Consider the following 13569-nt stretch of genomic DNA (forward strand, 5'->3'; position numbering starts at 1 on the left):
CCTGGTAAATGTGAATCCTGGCGGACGTAGATGGGTTCAGAAGATTGCAGGCACCTCCTTTGGTTCTAAGGAACGTGCCTCAGCCTGAAACTGGTCCTCCAGAGGCCCGAGGCCACTCACCTCCCTTCTCCTGGAGTGGAGGACTGCCGCCTCCCGGAAAGGCTCTGGGACCTTCCCATTCCAGGGGCCCTGGACAAATCTCTGTCCTTTCTCTACTGGGAAACCCGGCCTAGACCTTCCTGGAGGATGGAAGTAGGGGGAGCTAGTCCCCCCCTTCCCACCTCCACTGGCCCCGGCAAGTGGGCAAGTGGACTTTGGGCCTGAGGACGGGGACAAAGGGTTTCAAGTTCAAGGACTGGTTGAGGCCTAAGGATGAAGCCTTAGCGGATGTTCATACCCCTAGTCCTGTTGGCACAGGGGTGGGTGGGCACCAGTGACACATGCCTGGGTGTGCCTGGCTTGGGCAGTCCTATTGGCCCAACACAGGCTCCAAGGCTCCAGGAGGCCCAGACCAGTAGCTCCCTGTGTCAGGGCGACACCTTGCTCCCACCCCTTCTCCCCCAGACCTAGCTGGGTGAGGGTGTCAGGCTAGGGGCTCATGTGCTTAGAGGTGATCCACAGAGACTGAGCCCCGAGTCTGCTATGGAGGGGGGCTAATGTGGCATCTGCTTCCTGACCTGTGACCTGCCCCCAGCCCACACACAGCGCCTGGTCCACATCCAGTCGATGCTGAAGCGTGCGCCCAGCTACCGGACGCTGGAGCTGGAGCTGCTCGAGTGGCAGGAGCGGGAGCTCTTTGAGTACTTTGTGGTGGTATCACTCAAGAAGAAGCCATCCCGCAACACCTACCTCCCCGAAGTCTCCTACCAGTTTCCCAAGGTGAGGCCATCCCCACCCCTGAACCCCTCCTCTACCACCTTCTGTCGGCCTGGCCCATCTGGGGAAGAAGAGCGGCCCCACCCTGCCACTGCGACTCACCTGGCTGCCCTGAGCGTGGCTGCTTATCGCCAGGAGGGAAGACAGGGTTCCAAGGGCTGAGGGTGTTTATGCAGAAGGTGAGGGCGGGAGAGCACCTCCCAGGGTGCTTAGACTAAAGTCACATTGCTTACAAGGACTAACAAGGGTCCTGACATGGGCCCCTGGCTTCTCTCTCCCCCCACTTTATTGAGATATAATTCACATACTATATAGTTCACCTACTTTACAGTGTGCAATTCAGTGACTCTTAGTATATCACAGAGATGTACAATTAGTTCTGGAACATTTTCATCACCTCAAAAGGAAACTCTGTACCCATTCCCCCATCTACCTGATCTCTTTTCTACTCCTTCCCTGCTCGGCACCACATCCTGGCCTCCATCTCTTCCTTTGACACCCAAGCCTGTCTCTCTGCCGGAGCGTCTGTCTGGAATGTTTTTTCCCAGCTCTTCCCATGGCTGCTAGCTCTTTCTCGTTCTTCATTCGCTGTTCAGATGGTACTTCCTCCAGGAGATCTTTCCTGATACCCCAAAGAAGCCCCTCCCCTGCCCAGCTCTCTCTGTCCTATCACCCTGTTTACTTCCTTTGTGACCCCCTCTAAAATCATGTTGTTGATGATTTCACTCTCCTGACCAGTGTGCAGGGACAGGGACCTTGTCCACTTGGTTTCCATTGGTAGCCCCAGCGCATGGCACAGTGCCAGGTGCCACATGCAAAGTGCCCATTTAATATCCATGGAATGAACAAATGATGGCTCATCCCACACCCAGACCCCTCTGTGAGGATTGGGAGTGGGGACAGGGTTTGCTGAGAAGCATGCCAGTTGATAGGATGCCACCCAGGGTTCTCAGGGGAGGAGATGCTTCTTAGCCACCCTACCCCCACCCCAGGCTCCATGCCTTCCCTTGTCCATCGCTCCCCATATTCCTCTTGCCTGCAGCTGGACCGACCCACCAAGCAGATGCGTGAGGCAGAGGAGAGGCTCAAGGCCATTCCCCAGTTTTGCTTCCCTGATGCCAAGGACTGGCTGCCTGTGTCCGAGTATACCAGGTGAGGCCCGCGGACCTGGCTGGCGGGAGGACGAGGGCAGAGCCTCTTTACCCCCATGGCAGTGGGCAGTTGAATGGGGCCCACCCTAGTCCCAACCTCCTCTTCGCAGCAACCCGACCCTTCACCCCCTCCCTGGGATGGCGGTCCCCTTCCTGGGGGCTGTCCCTGGGCCCTCTGATGCTTCCCTGATGCCAGACCTCTCCCTGTTCCAGTGAGACTTTTTCTTTCATGCTGACCGGGGAGGATGGCAGCAGACGCTTTGGCTACTGCAGGCGCTTACTGGTGAGTAGGGCTGTTCCGTCCTCAGGGGCTGGGCCACGGTATTTGTATGTTTGTGTGCCCTTCTGCGACCTTAGCTTGTATGATATGCTATGTTCTGCTCCCTTGTGTGCTCCCTGAGACCACCCCAACACACACACACACTGACACATACACTTACATTCACATACACACTCATACATACATATACACACACTCACCTACACACACGCACATATACACACACATTCTTATAGAAGAGGCACTCCTGGTTTGGCAGGACTCAAAGGGGCCGCTCTGACTGAGCCCGAAGATTACGTGTAATATGGGGGAGAGAATGGATCGCCTTCTGGGCTGTCATATGTTTTTAGCTTGCCTATACTTTGTCTTTTCATTCATTCATCTCCAGCTTCTGAGGTCTGATTGCTAATTCCAGATTGCAGGACTATGTCACCCCAGCAGTATGTGTGTGTGCAACAGATTGGGGTGGAGGAAAATCTTCTTCACCCCCATTTCTAGCCAGCCCGATGTGGAAGGCATCCTGCCCATGGTTGGTAGGGCTGGAGGCTGAGCAGGAAGGGAGCAGCGCCTTCTCTGGGGTTGTGGGAGAGATGCCTTTCCAATGAGATTCTGGGAGAGATGCCTTGAACTCAGAGGGGAGAGTTTTGAAACTATAAGCCATGCTGTGGAGAGAGAAGCCCTTCCCTGTCTGTCTCCCTTCCCGTTAGTCCTGGACATAGATAGAGGTCATGGTAAGAGTCCTGTTGCACTGTCCCCTGGAACTCACCAGGAGTGTTGTTGGCTAGGGTTGTCAACTATGTTTCAGGGTTCCCAGGCTTTAGTGGGAGAAGGCCTTACTAGATGCCAGTCTGGGGCAGATGAGGGTGATCCTTGTCAAGGGTAATACACAGCAGGGACCCCAAATGAAGGATTTGGGGCCACTCATTCGTTCTTGCACTCATTCACTCATTCATTCAGAAACACATATCATACACCTGTTGACAGTCAGGCAACATTCTAAAGGCACATAAAGGTGAGTTAGAGCCCTAGCCGGTTTGGCTCAGTGGCTAGAGCGTCGGCCTGTGGACTGAAGGGTTCCAGATTCAATTCTGGTCAAGGGCATGTACCTTGGTTGCAGGCACATCCCCAGTGGGGGGGTGTGCAGGAGGCAGCTGATTGATGTCTCTCTCTTATCGATATTTCTAATTCTCTATCCCTCCCCCTTCCTCTCTGTAAAAAATCAATTAAAAAAAAAAAAAGGTGAGTTAGACATGGATCCTGCCCTCAAGGAACTTTTAATAGTGGAGCAGAGCGGGTAGGACTTTCAATGTAGAAGGGAAGGCAAAGGGAATAAACTATTATTTAGAACCTATTATGTTCAAGGCTAGCTGCTTTAAGTATGTCATTTTCCTTAATTCTCATAATAACTCATAAGGTACTGTTACGTCCATTCTATAGATTAAGAAACTGAGACTCAGAGTGTAATGATATTCCAAGGTCACACAGCCAGTGAGGGACAGAGCCAGATTTATTCTCAAATCCTTTAACACCAAGTCTGGTGCTCTTGGATCACCCCAAAGGGTAGTCTGGGGAGAAGTGTTATATGGATGTGGAATGCCCAGTGTGTGGGACTTAGGGAGTGTGGAGCAGTACAGATGCAGGTGGGGAGCCAGGCAGTGGCCAACACGCCCCAGGTTCCTTGGGCCTGGAGGGGAGCATTCCGAGGGCTCCCTTCGCAGGAGCAGAGCCGGATCAGAGCTGCTCCTTTGCAGTGGGCCTGCTGCCCCCAGGGAAGCGCATGTTTGTCCTGGCTGCTCAGAGAGGGCCTGGGCTGGGTCCCTGCCAAGGGGGCTGGCACTAGCTCGGCATTCCTGCAGATTGGACACAATGATTCTAACCCAAATCCCACATACTTGATTTAATCGCTTGGGGCTTTAGGGGAGGCGGGGGAGAGGGAGAGATGGAGGAGTGAGTTTCAGGCCTAATATGGACAAAACCAGATTCTGCCTTCTCTTTAGATCTGTGACGTGTGGCCAGCAGGTTTGGAGACTGAAATAGCCCCATCTGCATTTGCTTAGCAGCCTGCATGAGGGGCCAGCACCTGCTGCTCTCCTCCCTCCCTACCAGGCCTTGCCAGGCACTCCCGGCCTCTGAGCCAGAGGCGGCCACAGAGCCCTGCCAGCCCCTGGCTGGAGCAATAGACTCCTGTGGTCTCACCTCAGCCTGCATTTGGAGGCTCCTGGCGTGGGGAGCTCTCAGTGCACCACTCCTCCACTGCCCACCTTTTAAATCCCTTCTTTGCTTTGTTCTCCTCTACTCTCTAGCAGACCTGAATCCCATGCCTTTGTGTCCCTTTCTCTTCCCTCCTGTGAGAAAGCAGCATGCTTTAGAAGCAAAACAGCAACTCAGGGTCAAAACAGACTCCTGTTTCCATGACTTGTTGATACATGATCTTGAGCAATGGCTTAATATTTTTAACTCAGTTTACTCATCTATAAAATGGGGATAATAGGGCTTATCTCACAAGTTTACTTCAGTAATGTACCCAGCCCAGGACATTTAATAAATAGTAGTTTGCTTTCCATATATATTTTTAATTAGTCTTCCTAGAACGGGATGGACCAAGCAAGGGAGAAAAGAGCATCCGAGAAAAGGAATGTTTTGCAGAATGCCCCCTGTTGGGGGAGCAGAAGACTACATGGCTTGCTACTGAGAATATATACAAGTTCCTCTCGTTACCGTTGCATTCTTGGGGGTCCCAGCCTTAGGGCTGTAAATCTACAAATCATACTACAGCCTCTGCCAAACTGCTTTGTCCTTTGCCAGTCCTGTTAGTGTCTTTCTTGGGGCAGGGCCCATGTAGAGTTTTGCAGGAGGCTGGCACCTTGGGCTGGCAGGCCCACCAGAGGCTGATGCCTCCCCACGAGAGCCTGGCTGAGTAGAGGTTTAGAAGAGGTTTGGAGTCTTTCTTCTCCCACTGGATGAGTAGTCCTCAGCCCTCGGTTCCCAAGGAAAAGGAGCCAGATGTAGTAATCATGCATTCTCTGTGTCTGTGTCTCTCTCCTCCTGCCCCGGCCCAGCCAAGCGGAAAAGGGCCTCGGTTGCCAGAGGTATACTGTGTCATCAGCCGTCTTGGCTGCTTCGGCTTGTTTTCCAAGGTAAGAGGGCTCTGGCTTCCTTCCTCCTTCCTCCCCCCAGCTGACAGCTCCCAGATGAGTATCCGCAGCCAGCTTAGATGAGAAAACCACCTGTGTGTGCGAGTGAGAGGGCGAGAGAAAGAGAGAATGCAGCCGAGAAAAGAGCAAGTGCAAGCGAGCTCTCTGACTTCCTCCTGGTTCCCGAGCCTGGCTCCTCATCTGGACAGCTGGCATCTCCCAGCTCCTGCACCAGAGGTGTCTGCTCATGTCACAGCCCACCCTGGGCCATGGGAAGAGACAGATTTCTTGGGGACAGAGACCATCTTGGGGAAGCCAAGTGCCCAGGGACCTGACTCTCAAGTGGTATTTCCTTGGCCCAGCTACTCAGTCAGCTCTTGGCGTCTGAGGCCAGGACTGGTTAGGGGGCAGAGCAGTCATGGGGTGCCAAGAGAAATGAAAACAGTTGGGTGTGAAGCTTCTGGAAAGACAGTTCTCCTGTTTCCCAACATTTGACCCAGGCTGGTCAGATGCCAGGCTGCCCTCTTCTCTGCCCAGGAGGTTGGGAAGGGCAGCAGCATCCTGACACCCTTCCTCTTTGGGCTGCTGGTGGCGGGCACAGGTCCTCGATGAGGTGGAACGGCGGCGTGGGATCTCCGCTGCGCTGGTCTACCCCTTCATGAGGAGTCTCATGGAGTCGCCCTTCCCTGCTCCAGGGAAGACCATCAAAGTGAAGACATTCCTGCCAGGTGCTGGCAACGAGGTAGGGATTTCTGCTCCTCTTCTCAGACAAGGGACTGGGGCTGGAGTGAGGCCTGCCTACCAAAGGGTGCAGTCTCTGGGAGGCACAGAGCATGGCCCGTCCTTGCTCACCATGTTCGTACACCTGCTCAGTAGGAGCTGACAGAGGGAATGATAGGACTGCCATTCTCTCTGCCCACCTCTGCGACTCCTAGGGGTCTTCCCTGACCTGTTTGGACGAAACTGCACACCTCCTGCCCTCCTTTCTCATTCACCCAATAGGTACTATGTGTTCTCTCACAGTCAGGGTCATGCCAGACTACAGTTAAAGAGAGTACAGCTCTGTCCTTGTGGAGTTCATAGTCCAGTGGAGACACTAGTATTAAATAAGTATTTCTACATGTAAGTAGATAATTCTTAATGTGTTAAGTGCCAACTGAAAGCACAGGAGTGCGAGTGTATCACAAGGAGTCTGCGTTAGATTAGGGGCCAGGGAAGGCCTCCTCTGAGGAAGAGGCAGTTTACCTGGTTGCAAGGTAAGTAGAGTCAACTCAGTGAAGTGGGAGGAGGGAGACTGAAAGAGAAGGGTGTGGATGGGAGAAGGTCATTCCAGGTAGAGAGAACAGCACATGCAAAGGCAAAAGTTGGGGAATTGTGTGTGCTTGTCAAGGAATTGAGAAAAGGCCAAGCTGGTCGGCAGGGGGGTGAGCAGGGGTGGAGAGGCCAAGTCATAGTGGGCCTGCTCAGCCAAGGTAAGGATTTTGGGTTTTATCTAAAGCAGGGTTGTAGGATCTGAGCTATGTTTTTAAGATCTCACTCTGGCTGTTATGTAGATAATGGATTGGGATGACAATAGGGATGCTAGCTAGGCTACTGTGGCTGTGGTGTAGGTAAGGGATGATAGCTTGGATTAAGGTGTGCTGGAAAAGATGCAGAAAAGTAGATGGAGGAGATGCATTTTAGAATTAGGATCAAGAGCATTTTGTGTTTGATTTGAAATGGGGAATAAGGTTAGGGAGATTTTAAGGCAAATTCCCAGCTTTCTGGCTTGAGCAATGGGGTAGCTGATGGAGCCCCTGACGGAGGAACAGGTTATGAGGCGGAAGAGTCTGGTTTTGTGCAAGTTACATTTAAGATACCTGAGAGGCACCCGAGAGAAGATGTGTGGTAGCAGAGTGTAGACAGGGAAGAGAAGAGAGCCCAGCCTCAGTCCTCCTCAGTCCTGAGGGACCCCAACTTCGAGAGGTCCCACAGTGGAGGGGTAGCAGCCCTGAAGATTGAGAAGATCGGAGGGCTGCCAGGAGAGGGCGGGACTTGGAAGCCAAGGAGGGGGGGCAGGGCATCTCAAGAAGAAAGGCCTGATCAGAAACTGCCAAGAGGGTGGGATGAGGATGGCAAGATGCCTTGACAGGAATGGACTGCAGAAGAGTGGGGACTGGGGGCCAGAAGCCTGAGGTGTGTGAGTTGAGAAGTGAATGGATAGGGGGTGAGAAAGTGGAAACAGCCTGTGTAGACATGTTTTCAAGAGGCTTGGCTGTGGAGAGAACTAGGGAAGGGGACAGTGGTTGAAAGGAAGTGTGGGGCCAGGGGAGAGTTTGTTGAGGATGGTAGTTTGGATGCTAGTGGAATGGCCCTGCAGAGGAAGTTCAAGAAGCAGGCAGGCCCAGCTGGTGGGCTCAATGGTTAGTGTCAACCCATGAACCAGGAGATGGTTTGATTCCCAGTCAGGGCACATGCCCTGGTTGCAGGCTCAATCCCCAGTAGGGGGCATGCAGGAGGCAGCCGATCAATGATTTCTCTCTCTCATCACTGATGTTTCTATCCCTCTCTCCCTCTCCCTTCCTCTCTCTGAAATCAATAAATACATATTTAAAAAAAGAATCACACAAAAAGACTCAAGCTTTATGACAGAGTCATTACTTAAATTATTTCATTTCAAAAACAAAAAAGAAGCAGGAGGGAGGGTATAATCCAGCTGTCACCCGTAGGCACTGGTGGTGGGGTCCAGGGAGGGGCTGACTTTTATTTTTGTGCAATACCAGGGGAGGGCCATGGCTTGTAGACTTCAGATTCTCATCTGATGGCTTCTGTTTTCTCCAAATAGAAAAGAAGGTCATCCTCTGAGAGTGAGAGCTGGGTGCTGGGTTCTAGAGAGGGAAGAAGAAGTAAATTAGTCGTTGCAAAGAACAGGAGAGGGACTGCTTAGAGAAATATTGGGTTTGCTGGGAATGGCGAAAACCATTTAAGACCTTGCTCTTAGGCTCTTTTCGCCCACTCTCGCTGGGAGGGATTTGGCTTCATGAGTGGTCTGGGGTGGGACAGCTAACTCTGCTCAGAGCCCCACAGCAGGCCTGGGAGAGCTCCAGGAGGTGGCCCGCCCCTCACCAGCCTCATTTCCCATCACTCTGACTTGAATGGCTTACTGTCCCTGAACCCTCTTCTTTTTGCCTAGAAGACACTTTCCTTCTTCTCTCCACGTTCAGCATCTTGTGCTGAGCTGCTGCCCTGCCCCCACCCTGCCCAGATGAGGTTGGCACCTTTCCTCAGAGCCGGAAGCCCCTCTGCACATGTTCATCATAGGTTTTCTCTGTCCCAGCACCAGTCTCACGGGCTGTGGTTAGGCTCTTTCAGTCCCACTGGACTGTGATCTGAGGGTGGGATGAATGAAAAGAGGCCCAGGTCAGGATGCTGCCGGGGTGAATTCCCACTCCCTGGAGGGCGCCTGGCCCTTGGGTGGTGGGGGTGGGGCTATGCACTGCAGAACCTCTGGGAAGGACCAAGGACCGCATGCAGGCTCTCAGGAGGCTGGGTAGGGGCACTTCACTGTGTCTTCTCCTGGCAGAGACAGGACGGGTGCAGAGGTCTCTGGCATAACTGTGATGTGGGATTCCTTCCACCCACACTCACTGAGCATTTTGGGTGTACCCAGGACCAGATCTGGGAGTTCACCACGGGGGGGGGGTGGGGGGTGGGGAGGCGGGGGGTGTTGGGAGACCGAGCATAAACAGGTCATTAGGGCGACTTGTGCCCACGATGTGCCCATGTTGCTGCTTCTCGGGGCACAGAGGGATGAATACTGACTGAGCTGGGAGTTGGAACTTCACTTTCTTAGACCCCGAGGCACAGATGGGATGATGTGGGGGGAAGCCCCTTGAAGAGAGTTCTGAAACCATAGGGCTAGAGTTTGTCGCCCCAGTTCTTAGGAGGCCCGCACCTCCATGCTGCGCACATTTGCTGAGGGACCCAGGGAAAGACGAGGCCACCCCGGGACAGTGCTGCGGTGTGGCCTGAAGTTCGCAGTTCCCTGGCTCACACTGCCGGGATCCACGCTCCCCTCCACCCTCATAACTGCACCCAGGAAGTGGCTCTCCACGCCATGGTGCTGACCTTGGAAGTGGCCTTGCAACTCCTTGAGAGGAACGATTGCTAGGTCCGGCCCTGATAAAAAAAAGTCCAGCTTCCTGGCAAGGTTGCAGAATAGCGGGCCCTTCCTGGTGCTTTTCTTGTCCCTGGCACAGAGATTAGAAAGGCTGGTAGAGAGAGAGGCGAGGGTGGCAGGGCAGACAGAGCCTCTGGAAGGAGGAGACTCTAGCAGGAAAGGGAAGGGACATGGCAGCAAGGACACTAGCGTTGCCTTTCCAGAGCGGAGGAGAATAGAGTCCCAGGGTGCGGAGATGTTGCTCTTCCTGTGGCCTGAGGAGCAGCCAGCAGCTGTGGGGGCTGGTCAGCGTGCGGGCCAAGATGTTTGCTTGGGGAGATGGGCAAGAGGGCGGGGAAGACCCTACACATCAAGCTATGCTCTTCCCTCATTCCCCTCATCTGTGAGAGTAGTCAGCTCTCCTCCTCCCTTTCCCGAGAGCCTGATGGGCGGCCCCTCAGCTCCTTCCTGCTGGAGCCTCCCCACTGCTCATGGAGTTAGCCCTCCTGCTCACCAGTTGGGTGTCCGAGGGGAGGAAGAGACTGGGTCTTTTGCAAAGTGGGCTAGACTAGAGACCCTGGAGAAGAGAAGGTGGGAAGGGAGACCAGCATCCGATCACTTTGTGAAGGACCTGGGAGGGGCACCAGCTGGCCTGCCTCAACCCTCGCTCTCCTGCAGGTGTTAGAGCTGCGGCGACCCATGGATTCCCGGCTGGAGCACGTGGACTTCGAGTGCCTTTTCACCTGCCTCAGCGTGCGCCAGCTGATCCGAATCTTTGCCTCACTGCTGCTGGAGCGCCGGGTCATTTTTGTGGCCGATAAGCTCAGGTAGGCCCCCGTAGGGCAAGGTGGAGAAGAGGGGGAAGGCACATCACAAATTCACCCAGCATGTATTTATGAACCCCTGCCCGTGTGAGAGTGTGTGTGTGTGTGTGTGTGTGTGTGTGTGTGTGGTGAGATCCTGTGGAGAGGGAAAGGTTAGCGAATCCGGGAAGAAAGGGTGGTTGGGAGCACACAAGATGAGAACCCAGTTGAGGACTGGCCTGAGGAAGAGGAGGGACACTTCCTTTGCAGCAGCCAAGACTGTGCAGATGCAAATATGGGGCGGGCAAACGTAGGTTTACACTTGTGAGGACATGAAACACTGTTCATTCTTGTATTATTATTTACTAACTAGAGGCCCGATGCACGAAATCTGTGCAAGGGCCTCAGCCCCTGCCACCGTGGCGGCTGCCTCTGTTTTGGCTGCTGCCACTGAGGCTTCGTCCAGAAGGTTGTCCGGAAGGATGTCTGGTTAATTAGCATATTATGCTTTTGTTATTATAGATTTTTGTATTATTTTTTATACAACTGTAGGCTACTTTTGCCTGCCTCTGTATATTCATATGGAAAGAGGTAAGAAAATAAGGAGATTTCTGGCTGATGGCTGCATTTCTGCCCGCAGGGAAGGCAAGGCCTTCCCTGTGGGATGATGAATTTGAGGAGAGTGATGAACCCTAGGAAGGGTCCCCATGAGGAAGGGGCCAGGGGGTTGACCAGGGGTAGGAGGAGTGCCAGTTGAGAGTGTCACCTGGAGAAGGCAATTGACTGCAGTGACCCAGGGCCAGGCACTTCGGGATTTGTGGAGAAGGCTGCGGTGAGGCGCTGAGGGTGCTGGGGGAGTGGTTGCAGGAATGCTGGCCAGTCAAACGGGGACAGGAACTAGGAGACATCAGGACCTGGAGGTGTCTGTGAGCAGGGAGGCTGGCTTAGGAGGAGTAAGGGAAGAGCTGGATGGGTCACAAGTCTTGGTCCGAAGCGTTGGCATTGATGATTTTAGAGGAGGATGCCAAGATCTGGTTGTGGCCATCGGAGGGTGGCAGAAGTTCACTGGACACGAGGTGTCCCAGAAGAAGCCAATGTGAATGGGACTAGAGATCTCTGCAGTCTCTGTTCTAAGAACACTAGTACCATTTATGAGGGCTTCTTTCTCATGACCCAAGCCTTCCAAAGCCCCACCTCCTAATGTCATATTTGGAGTTAGGGTTTCAACATAATGAATTTGGGGGGACACAAACAGATCATAGCAAAGAGTATGGGTGGAGGTGGGCCAGGCAGGGAGAGGATGAGATATTGGCAGCACATTATCTATTTTTTTTTTTTTTTTTTGGTCAAATAACCTGTCACAGGCAGCAGTGGTTTCTCCAGGGTGGCAGAACTCATTCATTCAGGTGTTTATTAAGTTATCTGCTATGTGCCATACCATATGCCAGGTGCTGATACGAGGGGCAGAAAAGAAACATCCTCTGTCCCGTTTGTCCCCCAATAAGCCCAGGATCCCTGAGGTACTTCTGTCTGCATGTATGATGGTGGCAAGGGGAGCAGGAGAAATGGATCCTGAGGGCCACTGGGACAGGACCCCCAGCTGCCCAGCTGTGAGGCTCTGGTCTGGGCAGACCTTGGTGCCCATAACATAGCCTGGACCCTGAGGTTTCTTTTCCTGAAGCTTCCATCCCTCACTGGAGGCATCCTCTCTGTTACCCCACTGTTAGCCCAGCTCCATCGGGATATGAGCACAGCTGTTGTTTCTGTGGCTGCAGCTGTGCAGCTGCCTCTGAGCACATTCCAGGACCCTTCTGGGAGGAAAGTGCCCCAGGCCCTGCCCTGGGCCTGGCCTGGCGTTTGAGTTCTGCCAGTCTTGGGTCTTAGGAAAGACGTCCCCCTGCTCCGGGTCTGCCTCTGACGGGAGGGGCAGGTAGGGAGCCCAGGAGGGCGCACAGGGCTCAGCAGTGCAGCAGCTCAGGCTCCGTGCCTCGTGTTAGGTGTTCTGCAGTCCTTTGTCCCTCTGGCTGGGTTCCGTTGTCACGTCTGTGAGATGTGTGCGTGCACGTGTGCATGAGCTCTGTGGCGATCGGAGATGGTGGAGATCAGTGTCCCTAGGCCCTGAGACATCCTTTTTCCAGACCTTTTTCAGGTGGCTCTCCTTGGGGTGTGGGGAGCTGCTGTGCCCAGGGGAAGGGCTTCGGGGCCAGGACACCTGTCTCTGCCTCAAGGCCCAGCAGTATTTTAGTGTCCGTGGCAGGGCAGTCAAGCAAAGCACTGGCTGACAAAACACTCGTGAACATCCAGAGATCCTTCTAGAAGAGGGGTCTGTTCTGTCGTGTCAGAGAACCATGTCCTCTGACTGCTGGGACGTTAGCTGTGAAAGGGCAAGAGTCCCTTGTGCCATGCCAGCACAGCCAAGGGTTCGGTGAGCCTGGGGGTGATGCGGGTGGGGGGCGGGGCGGTGAAGGATTTAGAAAAGACAGAGAATAAGCTGGGTCTCAGTGGTTCTCAACCTTGGCTGCACATTAGAATCACCTAGGAATCTTTCTTAAATCCTGATTTCTTGGCCTCATCCTCTGGAAATTCTGTTTCTTTGTTATGGGGTGGGGCCACAACATTAGTAACAAAGAAACAGAATTTCCAGAGGATGAGGCCCAGAAATCAGGATTTTAAAAAGATTCCCAGGTGATTCTAATGTGCAGCCAATGTTGAGAACCACTGGTCTAGGTGGATCTTCCTGTGCCTGGCTAAGGCCACAGAGAGGGACCTAGACCCCAAGCTGAGCCTTTATTTTATAGCCAGAGGTAAACAAGGTAGTGGTCTCCATAGTTACATTGTTCTTGTGAGTTTCACTTGTTTTGCCAGCACTTGCTGTACCTCCCACAGCCCATTAGCTACCCAGATAAGATCTAGGGAGGGTCATAAGGTCAAGCTTAATTATGCTAAGAGGGCTGTGCCCTTTAAGCTGGGACTTGTTTGTGGCTTTGCCAACAGGTCAGTCCAGGCTTAACCCTATAGTCGCTCCCTACAGTTGCTATGGAGCTGATCCCACAGAGACCAAGCTTTTATGGCTAATGGGTGGGACCAGTAGATGTGGAGGACAGGGTGGGAGAGTCAAGCTTAAAAGTGGTCTTGACTGGGGGCCTCTGTCTCCTGATCTGTAACATGGTCCCTAGGGGAGGGCCTT

The 13569-nt window shown here is 53.4% G+C and overlaps 1 protein-coding gene across 5 annotated transcripts in view; it reads left to right on the forward strand.

Moving 5' to 3' along the window:
- DENND2B (DENN domain containing 2B) overlaps window positions 1-13569 on the forward strand; it is a gene marked incomplete at its 5' end in the record, with an annotated part of 51253 nt that overhangs the window by 31626 nt on the left and 6058 nt on the right. For 4 of the 5 annotated variants that reach the window (XM_081099440.1, XM_081099438.1, XM_081099439.1 and 1 more), the window contains 6 exons: window positions 695-879; window positions 1919-2028; window positions 2241-2310; window positions 5367-5444; window positions 6043-6183; window positions 10258-10406. In XM_081099440.1, coding sequence (XP_080955566.1) covers window positions 695-879; window positions 1919-2028; window positions 2241-2310; window positions 5367-5444; window positions 6043-6183; window positions 10258-10406 — 733 coding nt within the window. The remainder of the gene's footprint in view (window positions 1-694; window positions 880-1918; window positions 2029-2240; window positions 2311-5366; window positions 5445-6042; window positions 6184-10257; window positions 10407-13569) is intronic. The other variant, XM_081099441.1, reaches the window with a different exon arrangement.

The sequence above is a fragment of the Myotis nattereri genome, assembly GCF_964212035.1.
Source record: "Myotis nattereri genome assembly, chromosome: 9".
Classification (NCBI taxonomy): domain Eukaryota; kingdom Metazoa; phylum Chordata; class Mammalia; order Chiroptera; family Vespertilionidae; genus Myotis; species Myotis nattereri.